General features: G+C 35.5%; 1 protein-coding gene across 1 annotated transcript; it reads left to right on the top strand.

Annotated features, from left to right (window-relative positions):
• The first annotated feature begins 466 nt into the window (after positions 1-466).
• LOC135945264 (fibrillin-1-like) lies at positions 467-15,530 on the top strand. Its single transcript, XM_065492834.1, has 42 exons — positions 467-624; positions 686-823; positions 890-1,033; positions 1,098-1,256; positions 1,314-1,457; positions 1,753-1,878; positions 1,942-2,079; positions 2,132-2,260; positions 2,320-2,457; positions 2,512-2,640; positions 2,707-2,832; positions 2,894-3,028; positions 3,088-3,213; positions 3,275-3,400; positions 3,463-3,597; positions 3,650-3,787; positions 3,850-3,984; positions 4,041-4,103; positions 5,471-5,623; positions 6,656-6,799; positions 6,856-6,993; positions 7,145-7,285; positions 7,343-7,489; positions 7,572-7,715; positions 7,774-7,917; positions 7,966-8,103; positions 8,175-8,297; positions 8,354-8,494; positions 8,642-8,767; positions 8,827-8,964; positions 9,012-9,149; positions 9,233-9,367; positions 9,430-9,494; positions 13,164-13,284; positions 13,342-13,482; positions 13,579-13,710; positions 14,073-14,219; positions 14,271-14,411; positions 14,472-14,612; positions 14,668-14,817; positions 15,198-15,335; positions 15,394-15,530. The coding sequence occupies exons 1-42, from the start codon at positions 561-563 to the stop codon at positions 15,456-15,458; spliced, it is 5,484 nt and encodes a 1,827-aa protein (XP_065348906.1). The 5' UTR covers positions 467-560; the 3' UTR covers positions 15,459-15,530.
• Positions 15,531-15,828: the final 298 nt, after the last annotated feature.

Below are 15,828 nucleotides of genomic sequence, written 5' to 3'. Positions count from 1 at the left end.
TTTTATAAAATATTACCACTGTATAGATAAAAAAAAACATAAATGAAAGCCAGCAGGAAACTTTTTAATAAAATTGAACTAATTTTGTGGAATAAGTAAAACAATCAGCGATTTTTTTTCTGCGATAGTATGCAAGATAAGCATAATTCGCATGCTGTAAAAATTACGTATTGATCAATAAAGTTCTGAGCAATAAAACTCAGTTTTAATTTGGCCTGTCAGTCCTCGATAAAGAGCAATTCGCCGCGATAATGTAGCTAACAAAAAATTTGAAAAAGCTTGCATTTGCTAAATAATAAGTAACACACCCAAAAGATCAGAAATGTGTCTAAAAGAGAACGTTGGCACTAAAGCTAGCAATAAAATATTATCTGAAATTCGTCACATTAAATGATATCTTACGTAGATTACGATAACTTTATTTCACATCTGACTAATTTATTTTATTATATAGTTGCGAGAATACGCTGCAATATAAGCGATTAGCCTTTCTAGGTTTCGCTTAGTTCTTATTTAAGGGATTACTTGTGAGGAGAGCTGTGTGTGATACGGTCGAAAATATGGCTTTTAAACTAGCAGTGGCGATTTTGGCGCTTGCCGTCTCCCATTCATCATTCACGAAAGGTACGAATTTAAATTTAGAATTTCATTTCAAGTTATTCACTGATTTATTACTCAAATTTAGCAAGCTTCTTGGAAGAAGTTTGTAAAACTGAAACTGACTGCTCTGAAGACGTTCCAAATTCTGTGTGCATAAACGGGTTCTGCCAGTGTGCTGAAAATTTTGTCCAGGAAGATGGAAATTTGGATAATTGCTTTCCCAGTAATTAAACTTTTGAAAAAGATTCAAGGCATTTTAAGATGTGTCATTAATTTTTAAAAATTTCAGAGCGTTTGATTGATGACCCATGTTCTATAAAAAAACAATGCCCAACAAAAGGAGATTGTCTACCTACTGGAATAAATAACAGAAAGCGGTGTCAGTGCACATCTGAGTATTTAGCCAATGAAATTAGAACTGCTTGCGAGGAAAGTAAGGATGACCAAAATGAAAGTTTGCACGAAATCACCAGCAGTTAATTTGTTTTCTCTTTAAGTCGAACCATTGGACCTTGGTGTAGTATGCCGTGATACCAGGCAGTGCAACAAAAACGTTACAAACTCCGAGTGCATCATGAATGGGGAAGGAAATTTTGTATGCCAGTGCAAGACGGATGCCTACATCCCTGACAAGCAAAATGTATCATGTCTCAAAGGTTTGAAAAACGCATTCAAATGAAACATCGTCTAATAATATTACTATGATTTGTTAGTGGCAAGTAAATTGGGTGATTCATGTGAAATTGATGCGCAGTGTGCGAAGATCCCATTTATTGATAGCAAGTGTAACGAGACAGGATTTTGCGACTGCTTGGAAACGCATGTTGCGGACGCGGAGAATACACAATGCTATGAAAGTGAGTTTTATTTCCAGTGAATCATTCGCGAGGAGTTCTTTTAAGTTCACCGACGTACTTCAAGCCACACCCTTGAGCTCTTTGCTTTTAACAAAAATATTTTTATAGCACGTTTACATTTAGATAAGCTTGCGAGGTTTAATTATTAACTGTAATGACACATTTACTGTAATCTTAATTATGGTTTTCACTCGAGTTTATTTCTCAAATTATTTTTTGTTCTTTACCCGCTTATCTTATATATTTTACCTAATCTATAATCACGTAATAATCTGTTTGATCTCTTTTTTTAAAGAAAAATATGAGCTGGGTGCCACCTGCGAAATTGAAGAACAGTGCCAATTTATGGGAAGCAATTGTACAGATGGAAAATGTAACTGTATTGATGACTGGATACCCCACGAGCTAAAATGTTTAGAGAGTACAAAATTCATGAAATTTACGCAAGCATTTCAATTAAGTAAATTTTATCTTTTTGAAACAGAGATCAATGATATAAATGGCACTCAGTGCGTGATTGACCAGCAGTGCCCAACTAATTCTAATTGCGACAGTGATGCAAAGAAATGCAGTTGCCAAGATGACTTTATCGCGGATAGAGAAAATCTATCATGCCTGGCCGGTAAATTACCTGCCTTTGAACGAACAAATATTCTAATAAGATTGATTTTCAGTTCTTTCTGCTATCGGCGAGACGTGTATAGAGAGTTCTCAGTGTAGCAATATGAATGCACTCTGTGAAAACAGCATGTGCGCTTGTCCATCAACAGGATTTGTTGAAAACGAGAATTTCTGCTACAAAAGTAACAATCACATAAAATTTAATAACAACCTTGCTATATAAATACTCTGCTTGGAACAGAAATCAATGACATAAATGGCAGCAAGTGCGTTATTGACGATCAATGTCCAACAAATTCTACCTGCGACGAAGAAACAAAAAATTGCCAGTGCGAAGAAGACTTTGTTGCTGATAGTCAACGTCTATCATGCCTTACTGGTATGTATTGTAGCTACCTTAGCCCGTAAAATATGCTAAAAATGAAGATTTCAGTTGTTAACGCTACTGGCGAGGAGTGTTCCGATAATACCCAGTGCAGCGGCATTAATGCACTCTGTGAAAACAGCACATGCGCTTGTCCATCCACAGGATATATTGAAAAAGATGGTTGTTGCTACAAAGGTAGAAAATGCAGACGTTGCTAGTGGGTAGAACGAATTAATAAAAATAATATGCGTCTTGCTGTAGAAATATACACTTTGGGAGACATTTGCCAGATAGCGGATCAGTGCAATGTAACTCAATCTACTTGCAAGAACAAAATTTGTGACTGCCAAGAAGGTTTCATAAGAAAGGAAAACAATTGTTACAAATGTAAAGCATGGACAACTTGGTTTAATTATTGTACGTTTTATATTAATTATGTCATTTGCAGTGGTCGATCTCAATGTTGATATTTGCGAAGTTAACGAGCAATGTCCAACGAATTCTACTTGTCTTTTGACAACCGAGCGCTGTCAATGTAACGATGATTCCGTAAGCTCGGTAAATAACAAAATTTGTTTGGCAGGTACTTGGAGAACTTTGATTCTTGATATATCTTTTCAATCAATCGGAAATTAATTTCAGCTCAAAACACTCTTGAAGCAGAATGCTTGGAAAAAGCGCAGTGCAAGATTCTGAACTCTCAATGTTCCGAAAACAAGTGCATCTGCAAAACAGAATTTGTTCCCGAAGAAAACCAGTGTTTCCCAGGTATTGATTGTTTTAAAATCGTTGTCCTTATAAAAATTCGTAATTATCATTTGGTTCGCAGAAAGAAGCGAATTAGGTGATCCATGCGAAAAGGCTATCCAGTGTTTAGTCCAATGGTCTACATGTCTGAACAAAAAATGTTCGTGTGACACAGATTTTTTGGAAAAAGACAAAAAATGCTACAAGGGTAAAATATTTTTTTCTCTGTTGATCTCATAAATATAATAAAATATTTTTTCAAAAATCTAGTACTTAACCTTGATGGCGAAATTTGTGAAATAGATGAGCAATGTCCAGAAAAATCTACTTGTTCCGGACAAGACAAAAAGTGTCAATGCATAAACGAGTATGTCAGCTCAGAAAACAAATTGATTTGTTTGATAGGTAGTTTTAAATTTTTATTTAAAAACATATGCTTCATGAATAAATTTTTTAGCTCGAGACACCCTTGGCATGCAGTGCTTGGAAAACTCACAATGCACAGTTGAAAATGCTAAATGTCTGCAAAACACTTGTCAATGTCCACCTGACTTTATAAAAAATCCAGATGCAAATTCCTGTTTAAAAAATCAAGGTAAGCAGAGATTTAATAGTAAAGTTTAACCAACTATTTATTTAAACTAAAAATTATTTCAGTTCTTGGTGAACAATGCAGTGTAGACGTCCAGTGCAAACTAACCGAAAAGAGTGAAAGGGTCGAGTGCAGAGAAAACAAGTGCCAGTGCAAATCGGGATTCTTGGCTCAAACCAAGAAAAATGTTTGCAGTTCTGGTTAGTGAAATTTCTGGCTTTTTTTCTCGGAGCCTGACCTAAATGGTATTTTTCAGGACCGGAAATCGCTTTGGCAGCTGCTGCCATCCTTTGGAATTTTCTACTGTCTCTCCTCATGTAATTCTTCGCGTCATGTGTGGGAATTCTTGATTTTTTAATTATATATGATAAAATAATATCACTTTGAAAACTTGAACAGTAAATAATAATTTCTATTGTACGAATTTGACTTGTGTGTTTTATTAATTATTGCATTGTTTTACATGAAATATTTTTTCTAACGCCTAAAATTGATAGATACCTTGAGTCCGCCTAAAGAAGAAAGCATTAAATTTTTAAATTAGCTCATGTGTACAGTCTAATCAATAGATTATTTCAGGGTTCAATAAAAATTATCGATTTTATATCCTACACAGCCTTTGGCTATCAATTAATCTTCATGCTTTTTATTTCAATCACTGTCCTGCGCAATTCCGGTCTAAGAAGTCGGGCATGCTTGCGGAGCTGCTGTCATCATTGACACAGCATAGTTGTCAAAAAATTCGACTTCTTCATCTGGGGTGTCTCTCAAGACTGACTCGTCTCCAACCTTCTGCTCTTTTGTTACGCGTGCATCTACGGTGACCCAGACGAAATAAAGCATCACCACCCTTTACTCATTGCGTTCAAAATTTTCTCAATTTTGTGAGAAGTGCATACGTCATGTTAAATAATTTACGTATTTTATTTAATGATGAAGAACAAATACATTTCTATGAAACGGTAGCTTTTAGGGTAAGTGTATTAGTAATATATAAAATAAAAAAATCAATTTAATCAAATTTGATTAAATTCGATTTGGCTTCACGGGACAAATGTCTAGCGTTTCAATGCAGTCCTCGGTGCGGAGGCAAGTGGCCCTTGAGTAGGCTGGGTCCCTGTGCGGCCTGGTGCGCCCATGTTATCCGTTCGCGGTGTTATTGGGACCCGGGTTTCAGCATTCGTGCTAGTGCAGTGCGCGCCCTTCCCGGTCCTCCGGTCCTCGGACAGGGATAAAAAGAGCAATAAAAAAAAAATTAGGACATTAATTAATTAGCTGTGTAAAATTATGGATTGTAATAACTGTCCTTGAAACTGAGTGTAACTTAAACCTGCAGATAAGAAATAAGCGAGATGCCTTTAATCCTTTCTCCCTTTGTAAGCTCGATTCAGCAGATAACTAATCGATTAATTGGTGCATGCTGCTGTAAATTCATCAATAAAAGACTTCCAAATCTTCATGTTTCAATTAATATCATAGTCCTTGAACGAACGCGACAACTTGATGTACTATATAAATGATCACCTCTCCTGCTTTTGAAGCCTCTTTCAAAGGAATACTCAAAGATGCTCAATGTACGACGATTTCTACCCCTTGCCCTCTTCATTTTAGGGATCCAAGTTTCATATTCAGGTAACTTTGCATCAGAATTTCTTTAAAATCTAAACTATACTATCCATTTTTAAGTTGGGGCAGTGCTAAATCTTGGAGTGAATTGCAACAGTGAAATCGACACTTGCCTTGCGGAAAATGCAGAATGCTTGTCAGTAGGTGAAATAGAGCAATGCGCATGCCACAGAGGCTACGTAGAAAATCAAGACAAAAGCAAATGCCTTAAGAGCAAGTATATTTCTTAATTTTCAAAAAATCAAGTATTGGCTTTGAGATGTTTCTGTTTTAACTGGTCGTTTAGTCTCTTTGGGACGCCATGCATGAAGGTTTAAAAAGGTTCTGAACTTTATATGTCAGGGACAGAGGAGGCTAAAATTGAAGGATAAAAATCCACTCGGTTTTCTAACTACAACAAATTCTTTAATATTGATTTAATTACAAATATTTAAATACAAGTTTCAATTTTCATAAAAAAAAATAAATATTATCAGGGTGATCTCAGCCATTTTTTCAATTAATTTGCCAAATTTTTCATCGTCTCTTGACTTTTAGGTACGATGGTGGTGTTGACCAATAAAATACTGAGTAAATGTTTGGAACAAATATTTTGAGTATTTTCCTGGATTTAGAGTTTAAAAAATAAAATCAACTACATATATCTCAAAATCTATGAATAAATTTACGATATCAAGCTCAACCAAACACCATAAACTTTTTTTGCCGGAAAGGTTTAGCAAAGAAAATATTTTTCTAGGTCAATGGTCAAGGTCAGCGTTTTTAAATTTTAGTTTAAAATCAAATTTCAAAAAAGAACACGATATATTTTTCTTAAAAATAGTTGCAAAACATATGATATTTTGCTACCCTCAAATATTTGCATTTTGAGATATTTTTGGTTAAAGGTGAAACCCCGGCTTTGAGACGAAGATCAAAATATAAACATGTACGCGAGATCATGGCTTCTACTGGTCAAAAATTAATAAAATACATAATATACCGTTTTATTTATTTTAGTATTTATGTGTCCTCTGACGAGCAATAAATGTATCAGGGTAGTAACTTTCACCTCTTTTCATTCCTCGCGTTTTAAGAATTAACTTATTTACTAGTGCTTACTGCACAGTAGCTGGCCTTGAATGTTTGCAATCGTCCTAAAAATGATTTTGCACACCCTCCTGATATCACGGGAAAAATTAGTCAAATTATTTTGAAAATTTACAGAGACCAACCATTAATATTATTTTAATTCCTTCTAAATAGTCAGAGACAGTATTGGAGGATATTGTGATGAGACAGTTCAATGTGATTTCGAGAATAGTGCTTGCACAGCGGATGGTGAGCAAAAGTACTGCTTCTGCAAAGATGATTACGTGCCTGATGATTCCTTTAAACAGTGCTATCCAAGTAAAATTATATTGCAAAATAAAGTTCTATAATTTTTACGATATAATCAATTTCAGAGGTTGGAACAATTGACAAAGATGATTGTGAAATTACAAAGCAATGCCCTCGAAACGCTGAATGCAAGAGTGATACCAAGCAGTGTAGCTGTACGGAAGGATTTGTGAAAAATTTTCAAGAAACTGCATGTCTTGGTGGTAAATTAATTACATTGATTTTTTAAAGGGCTCACCAAATATTTATTTATTTGTTCCTTACTGCTTTCCAATAATTTTGTATTATATATACGCTTGTTCTCTTTTTTCTCTTTTTTAAAATCTAAATTTATTGATTATTTTATTTCTACAGAGGCAAAAGCATTAAATGACCGTTGTAGTGAGGATATACAGTGCGCTGGCATAATATCATCTTACTGTAACAGAGTTGTCGGCGAATGCAGATGCATTTCTTCACATATAGCTTCCGAAGATCTTTCTACCTGTTTAACAAGTAGGAAAAACCTTTTCTTTAAAATTTGGAGTCAAATATTTCCCTTTGTATGTGCAGAAACAAACGCTGTTGGGGGGCTGTGTGAAGAGTCACCTCAATGTGTGGTCGAAAATTCTGCCTGTGTTGCCCACGGAGATGTAAAATATTGTGATTGTGATGCGGATTTCGTCCCAGATTTAAATTCATTACAAAAATGCTACCCTGGTAAAAATATCTATGATTAATTTTGAATTTTCTCCGCCAGCTATTCACATTCACGCACATAGCATTATGTTCTTTATTACAGAAATAAACACACTAGAAAATGATATTTGCGAAGTGTCAAATCAATGTCCATCAAATGCTGAATGCAAGAATCTTGGCGACGCCAAGAAATGCAGTTGTAAGGAAGAATTTGTGTCAAATCCACAAGGAACATCTTGTCTTCAAGGTAAACTGCCTTTGTTCTTTTTTAAACACCATCCAAATTAATTGATTCTTGCATATAGTGGCAGATAAAATTGGATTTTTCTGCAGTACTAGCGCGCAGTGCGAAAGAATCAATGGATTTTGCTTTGGGCCATTTGGATTAGAAAGGTGTATATGCAAACAGAATACATCCCCAAACCTAGCCAACACTTACTGCAATCCAAGTACACAATTTATATTCGCATAGCGCAGGAAAATAAAATGAGTTTCAGATGTTTTGGGTGCACCTTGTCTGGAATCAATAGACTGTATCATCAATTGGGAGAACTCTGAGTGCGCATCTGGAACTTCTGGCAAAGTCTGCAAATGCGCACCGGGGTACGTTGAAATTAATGGCGAATGTTTAGAAGGTAATTCAAATTCACGCTTTTCGGCTTAAAATACTGATGGTAACATAACTATTTCAATTTATTTTTCACAGGTATAGGTGGTGCATGTCCTGTCGATGGTAATTGCCCATATGAAAACAGCAATTGTGTGAATAACATTTGTCAATGCAATGACGGATTTGTTGGAAGTATTGACAAAAAGAGTTGCCTGAAGAGTAAGGTGGTCAAATACTTGTAGGCTGCTCGAAGCTAAATTTTAAACTGGTTCCAGAGGCTGAAAAGTTAAATGATGCATGTCAAGAGAGGGCGCAATGCAATAATATTGTTTCGGCAACTTGCAACATAATGGTAGGCGAATGCAGATGCGTGTCAACACATGTGCCAAGTTTAGATCTTTCCACTTGCTTAAAGAGTTAGTATAAAAATTAAGTTAGTGGTAAAAAAATATAAAAATTTGTCAAATCTATTTCGCATCAAGCGATCAAATTATTTTTAGTTTCAAACAATTTTTTGTTTTCAACAGTTAAAGCTAATTAGCACATTGTGGGTAATTTTACAGAAGTAAGTGGTTTAAATACACCTTGCGAGCAGTCAGGTCAATGCACAACGTCAAATGCTCAGTGCTTAGATGAACTGTGTACTTGTATGGACAATTTCGTACAAGGCGGAAATTTCTGTTTGGAAAGTAATTTTTTCAATTTTTGTCCAGGGAGCAACAGTTATTCATGCTCTTGATATTTACAGAAGTTGATACATTGGGCGAAGGTTGTAGGATCAGCGCTCAGTGCACGCCTGCAAATTCTGTGTGTGTGGCAGGGCAATTGATTTGCGATTGCGAGACGGAATTTGTTCGGAGTGAAAATAACAAAACATGCTTGCCACGTAAGTGACAATGACACCTGAAGCAATTTGCTTGACGCTTCTTTCAGTGGTTGACTTCGATGAACCATGCCTGGAACTGGCTCAATGCACACTCACTGAAGGAGAAGTCACGTGCTCTAGCGAAGGAAAGTGTGCATGCGACGCGGGCAATATTTTCGCCGAAAATACGTGCTGGCAGCGAAAATGTAAGTAATTATGACTAGTCAAAATACTATTTACACTATTTTATTTAGCATGATGAAAAATAAAACCTCCAATTTTGTTCCAGCGCTTGATGAGCAATGCAATAAGACAATACAGTGCCAATTAGCCGAAAATAATGAGAGAGTTCATTGTTTGGACGATAAATGTCAGTGCAAGGCAAGCTACATACCAGACAAAACTAATAACATTTGCAATACAGGTAATGCAGACAGATTCACTTATTTTCTGCTAATAATAATGCTTCATTTTTTATTATTTCAGGCGCCCAAATCTCTATTGCAATGGCATCGCTTCTTTCAGTATTAATAACAGTTTATATTTCTCGGTGATTTGAATCAACCATACCAACAAACATATCAAAACCTTGGCAAGAGCTAATTAAAACTTATTATATTGTTTATTAAAAAGAAGATAATCCGAAAAACATTTTGCACATTAATTAACCAACTTAGCTACGATATTTTAGGGAGTTTTAGGAATACCTTGAAATAAACTGAAATATCTTGAAGCAATGTTGGAAAAAAATTTATTATAAAATATACATTTTTGAGGAAAAGAGCAAATGAACAGGGAATAATTTCCTGATTGTAATCATAATAACAAATATGTATTATAATAAAGGCTTCATCTAAGCAAATTGCGGCAATCTGATTGTGAGTGATGATTAAGGGTGAGTGCTGGCTGTTTGCGAGCGTTCGACTTACTTTTAAGTCCATTCGGATTTATAAAATATGCGAAATATTTCCGTCTTGCAGCTCGCCAGTTTGTACCTTTCTAGTTTTGAGCGAATAAATTTCACGGTGAGCAGTTATTTGCGAGATTGGAGGTCGATTGGACGCGATTTTTCAGCGTTGAAATTTGTAGGTGGCAGTCATATTTGCTTAAAGTACTTGTTAATAGATGGTGAAATTCCAAATTTGAAACTCGGGAATGGGGGCGTTCCCTATTTTTTCGATATCTCAAAAATACCCGAAAAACGAATTCTGTTAATGAATTGTAAACTGCAACTCTTGACTGCGTTGAGTTATCACCTTGAAACTTTCACTGCCCAACCTAGTTTTTGATCCTGAACAACTTTTGCATTTACAAAAAATCCCAGGTCGAAGGTCAAGGTCACCTTTGGCGACCTTTTTTTGATAATTCAAATTTAAGGGATGATAGCCCCCTACGATTTTTTCGGGTTTAGGGCTGAAATGTAGCCCGTGAAATTCTGCACAAGCACACCAAGTTTCATAGGTGCAATCGCGATACTTTTGCTGCAATTCGAATTTGAAGTTTGAAAACCTGCTCGAGGCCGCTTTACCGCGCATGCACTTTGAGCGGAGAGTTCGCCTCTCGTTCTTCAAGTTGATTTTTTTCGCATTTCATTTGCTTAGAAACACTAATGGGGCCTAGGGTAGACCAAGGAAGGTTGAAATCGCCCTTCAGGGTCTGTCCCTGACGTGACCCTGAGATGAAAAATTTCGAAAATTTCCAATTCCATCGAAATTGGTGTCTTTTTATAGGTTTTCGCCACTGTACAGCTCAAATTTACAGCCAAAACTGCCGAATGACAATCCTGAAACCGGTTCTTGAAATAATTGTGGTAGCCATTAATCCAGACGTGATGTGTTAAATGGTCAAAAATTTGAAATCATAAATTTATGAAAAGATACTTTAATTTTGCACACATGAAGTTCATGATATGAGTTGATAATAAAGGATCTTATGCGTAATACTATGAAAAAATGTTATGAAATGCACTGGCAAATACGCTAATTTTAAAAACTAAAAAATGTTGTTTCTCTACTTTTTTAAGAAAAATTGATTTGTTATTGCTCGATATACATTTTTTAACTTTTGTTAGTATAAAAACGATCGTTAATTTTAACACTCAATATGAACTTTGTGTGTACAAAACAGAAGAGTCGTATCATAAATTAAAGATTTCAAATTTTTGACCATTTAACACATCACGTCTGGATTAATGGCTACCACAATTATTTCAAGAACCGGTTTCAGGATTGTCATTCGGCAGTTTTGGCTGTAAATTTGAGCTGTACAGTGGCGAAAACCTATAAAAAGACACCAATTTCGATGGAATTGGAAATTTTAGAAATTTTTCATCTCAGGGTCACGTCAGGGACAGACCCTGAAGGGCGATTTCAACCTTCCTTGGTCTACCCTAGGCCCCATTAGTGTTTCTAAGCAAATGAAATGCGAAAAAAAATCAACTTGAAGAACGAGAGGCGAACTCGCCGCTCAAAGTGCATGCGCGGTAAAGCGGCCTCGAGCAGGTTTTCAAACTTCAAATTCGAATTGCAGCAAAAGTATCGCGATTGCACCTATGAAACTTGGTGTGCTTGTGTAGAATTTCACGGGCTACATTTCAGCCCTGAACCCGAAAAAATCGTAGGGGGCTATCATCCCTTAAATTTGAATTTTCAAAAAAAGGTCGCCAAAGGTGACCTTGACCTTCGACCTGGTATTTTTTGTAAATGCAAAAGTTGTTCAGGATCAAAAACTAGGTTGGGCAGTGAAAGTTTCAAGGTGATAACTCAACGCAGTCAAGAGTTGCAGTTTACAATTCATTAACAGAATTCGTTTTTCGGGTATTTTTGAGATACCGAAAAAATAGGGAACGCCCCCATTCCCGAGTTTCAAATTTGGAATTTCACCATCTATTAACAAGTACTTTAAGCAAATATGACTGCCACCTACAAATTTCAACGCTGAAAAATCGCGTCCAATCGACCTCCAATCTCGCAAATAACTGCTCCGGTAGAAATGTCTAGCATTTTAATTAAAGATCCTAATGACGAGGCAATGGCTGTCCCTTTCAATAGGACCGGGCTCATCCCTTATGCGACCTATTCTGTCACATCATATTATGATATTCGTTAGTGACGAAATTGACATTGGGCGCACAATGGCTCGTGGCCGACCGTGGCTAAAGCATGGTTGCCTATATAATGAAGATTAGTTTAGTCCAGGAACAATTCTTACGTTATTTTCACACTTATGCTGATAAAATTTTGTAATAGAAACGGATTCCGTAATAATATTTACACGTATTTCACTTTTAAAGATGGCATTGCATTGGGTTCAATTAATACATTTGTTTTCAAAAGGGGCCAATGCAAAAAAAATCAGAGCGAGATGTCCACTTATCGATTGGTTGAACGATTGATCAATAGGGGCTTGGTATACAATTTGAATCATTCGACTTATCTGCATACGTGCGGTGATATTCCTTGTGTCTTTCTTCTACTAATATTTTAGTTTCAAGTGTTTATACCGATAAGACTGGCGTGATTCAATACTAGTTGTTTTTGGCAGCTCATTTATATTTTCTACATTTTGAAATTATCATGCTGATATTATCAACACTTCTATACATTAGTATTATTGAATATTTGGTGCGTGAATAATTTCCAAGAAGAGTCGATGGTGTATAATTAATGATTAATTCAGTGTTTGATCAATGCGAGCTCAATCAATGTGATAAAACCTCTTAAAAATTTTAGCCAGTATTTTTTGCACAAGGAGATTATAAAATGATCATGAAAATAAAAAAAAATCCACTATAACACACTCGGGCGATAATTACAGTTAAGGTTCCTCGGCGTAAAATAAGCTTTTACCAAAATATACTCTTTTTAATCTTGTTTCAAAGTATGAATTTAATTTATTTATTCAGACCAAGACTATATTATTTACACGCCCTTTATTGGTAGTGCAGAAAGTGACTTCATCCAAAAGTGATGAAGTTACAAAATATCGTAGATAAACTATAAATTCCTAAATCATTTCAATATACTAGCAATCGCAAGTGACGGATTTTGTGACGCAAAATAGCTCTTGGCTGTATAATTACCTAGCACACTATATCATTTGATTATTTTCAAGTGTGCCACTGATATCGAGGCAAGCATTTGCCTTTGAAAAAATCAATCACACAAAGCAGGTTAATCTATTGTGTCGGCCTTATCGGCATATATGCAATATAAAAAGAGATTATCTGTGCAGATGGTCACTTCATACTTCCACCTTCAGAGAGTCAACGAGGTTCTGCAATGGCTTCAATAAGGATTTTTTTGTTCGTTTTCCTAGCTAGTCTAGTTGTTCTAAGCAGAGGTAAAAATTGCATTATTTTTTTTTATGAAACAAACTATTGAATTTTTCCTATTACAGCAGCTAACAATGGAGAAACGTGCGACGTAGCAGCTCCTGAGTGCCCTGAAAACGCTGAATGCAAGGAAGTAGGAGGTGAATCCTTATGTGATTGTGTGGATGGCTACGTTTCAAGTGATGACAAAGGAAGATGTCTTAAAGGTAATAAATAACCACATTGACTCGTAACATAGCAAAAATATGAGTATATGTAATTTCAATTAAACTTTATTTAATTTATAAATTTTTTTTAAATAGTTACGTCCGCAATAGATGAAGCTTGCGAGCAAAACGGTCAATGCCAAATTGCAGAATCTTCTTGCATTGAATCGAAATGTCAATGCAATCCTGGCTGGGTGGTTAAATCTAACTTGATACAATGTTTGAAAGGTAATGGGAAATCATCTCGCTCAGCTCTATATTTTGAACACTCTCATATATTCATAATTAGTGGAAAAATACTAGTTTCAACTTGTCCGAGTGCATTTGCACATTTTTTATGTTAAAAAATTCGATTTTCTAATTATAAATTAAATAAGGTAGCAAAATTTCTAGGGATGTGCAAAAAAGTGAATTTTTTTAAGGAAATAATCAGCGTTTCAGTGAAAACTCATATGTCTAACAAACAACTTTTGAAGCAAATATAGTGTGTAAAACAGAGAATAAGTCGAGATTCCAAGAAATTTTGATAAAAATGCTAAATATAACGTAAAATGGAATATGCAATGTTAAAATATTTGCTATGATTGCAGTTCTATCGGATTTCAACGAAGCATGTGAAGAGTCAGCACAGTGTAGTTCAGGAGACCTAGGAGCTACAGCAGTGTGCGGCGATTCTGGTAAATGCACGTGCTCTGAGGGTTCAGTAGAGAACAGCGCTGGAAACAAGTGCATCCAAGGTTGGAAAAAAATATAACTTACGCTCTAGCGCTTACAAACGTTTTCATAAGGTGCTTCACGCCTCGGAGAGGACTGCACAGAAGATCCCAATGTTTGCAACACGGTGGCAGATTCTGAGTGCAATGCCGAGAAAAAGTGCGCTTGCAAAGATTCCTTCGTTGCGTCATTGACTGGAGAGAAGTGCCTTGCTGGTAACATATTTTTTATACATAATAATTTGATTTTAAAATAGACTCCTTAACTGTTTTCAGTTGTTGATGGCTCCCTGGGGAACCCTTGCGAGGAAAACTCCCAGTGTAATCCAAAAATTCCTAACACCGAGTGCGTGGACAACAAATGTGCTTGCAAAATAAATTTTGTTGGTGATATAACTGCAACATCTTGTCTTGCTTGTAAGCTATTATATAATAATTGAATCAAGAGTTATTCTACGAAATTATTTCTCAGATGCCGGTTATGGTGAAGAGTGCGAGGAAAACAGTCAATGCAGTGCGGAAACTGATGGACTGGTGTCGTGTGTGCCAGTCGATGGAAAGTCAATTTGTCAATGCAAACCTGAAAATCATTACATCACACCAAAATGCTGGTTTGACCGCAGTAAGTGCTCAAGTTTTAAGACTAGAGCTTAGTTTTAAGAGATTTTTTTACCGGCAATTTCTGCAGCATCTCATTCAACTGTTAGGAAAATTCTAATTTTATATATATATATATATATATATATATATATATATATATATATATATATATATATATATATGTCATAAAATTGACTGAGAGATATCTGGTATCTGCTATTTTTTTTTTTTAAGAGAAGTGTTTTTACAGTAAATCCCTTAACAAGCACTTCATCTGGATGGTTCGAATGTACCATATAAATTGTGATAAACTTATTTAAAGAGCCCAAAATTAATTTTCTTTATAGATTTGAAATATTAATTTAAAGAACGGAAATTAACCAATTGCTATTTCCTTTGCAGAACTGGATGAGCAGTGCACTGACAAAAAAGAATGCATCCTGAGTGACGGCCAAACAGATCGGGTGGATTGCATTGAAAATAAGTGTACCTGCACGTCAGCTTATGTTGCTGATTTAAATCAAAATAAATGCAATTCAGGTAAATAGCTCTTAACATGCATGCAGGAATTGGTTTTAATTTTTTAATTGCATTCTAGGTGTCCGAAACAGTGTGGCCATCATTATCTTCGCAATTGCTGCACTTTTATTAAAAATGTGTTAAATTTCCTGCATTTCAAATAATTTATTATACACATAAAAATAATAAAAATGAAAAATTCATTGATATAAGAAAGAAATTCTCTAATTTTTCTGTTGAAATAAAGAAACGTCTCCTCTCAAAAAGGCAGCAACATCATGACAAGATTTTTATCAATGTAATGACAAAAGTGGACCGATGAGTAAGAAAAGTAAATAACAAAGCAACGACCGCATATTTGATTTATGACTAGAGGCTTCTACGTAGTTGAGATCTATCTTAAATAAATATTCACTCGAAATGTCTACAGCGAATAGCTTTTGTCATTGATGAAGGTTTAGTAGAGTGAAATTAATTGCATATTGACAGGTGAAACGTTTTGGACCGATGAGGA

Source organism: Cloeon dipterum, chromosome X (assembly GCF_949628265.1).
Source record: "Cloeon dipterum chromosome X, ieCloDipt1.1, whole genome shotgun sequence".
In the NCBI taxonomy this organism is placed as follows: Eukaryota; Metazoa; Arthropoda; class Insecta; order Ephemeroptera; family Baetidae; genus Cloeon; species Cloeon dipterum.
Note: the sequence above shows the minus strand (reverse complement) of the source record. Positions and strands in the feature narration are given on the sequence as shown.

What these genes read in the sequence shown, in the direction of transcription:
- LOC135945264 (XM_065492834.1), top strand. Translation starts at nt 561, where the DNA reads ATGGCTTTTAAACTAGCAGTGGCGATTTTGGCGCTTGCCGTCTCCCAT. An exon ending in CTTTAAACAGTGCTATCCAA is followed by an intron (nt 6,800 to 6,855) that starts GTAAAATTATAT and finishes AATCAATTTCAG; the next exon opens with AGGTTGGAACAATTGACAAA. An exon ending in AGGAACATCTTGTCTTCAAG is followed by an intron (nt 7,716 to 7,773) that starts GTAAACTGCCTT and finishes TCTTGCATATAG; the next exon opens with TGGCAGATAAAATTGGATTT.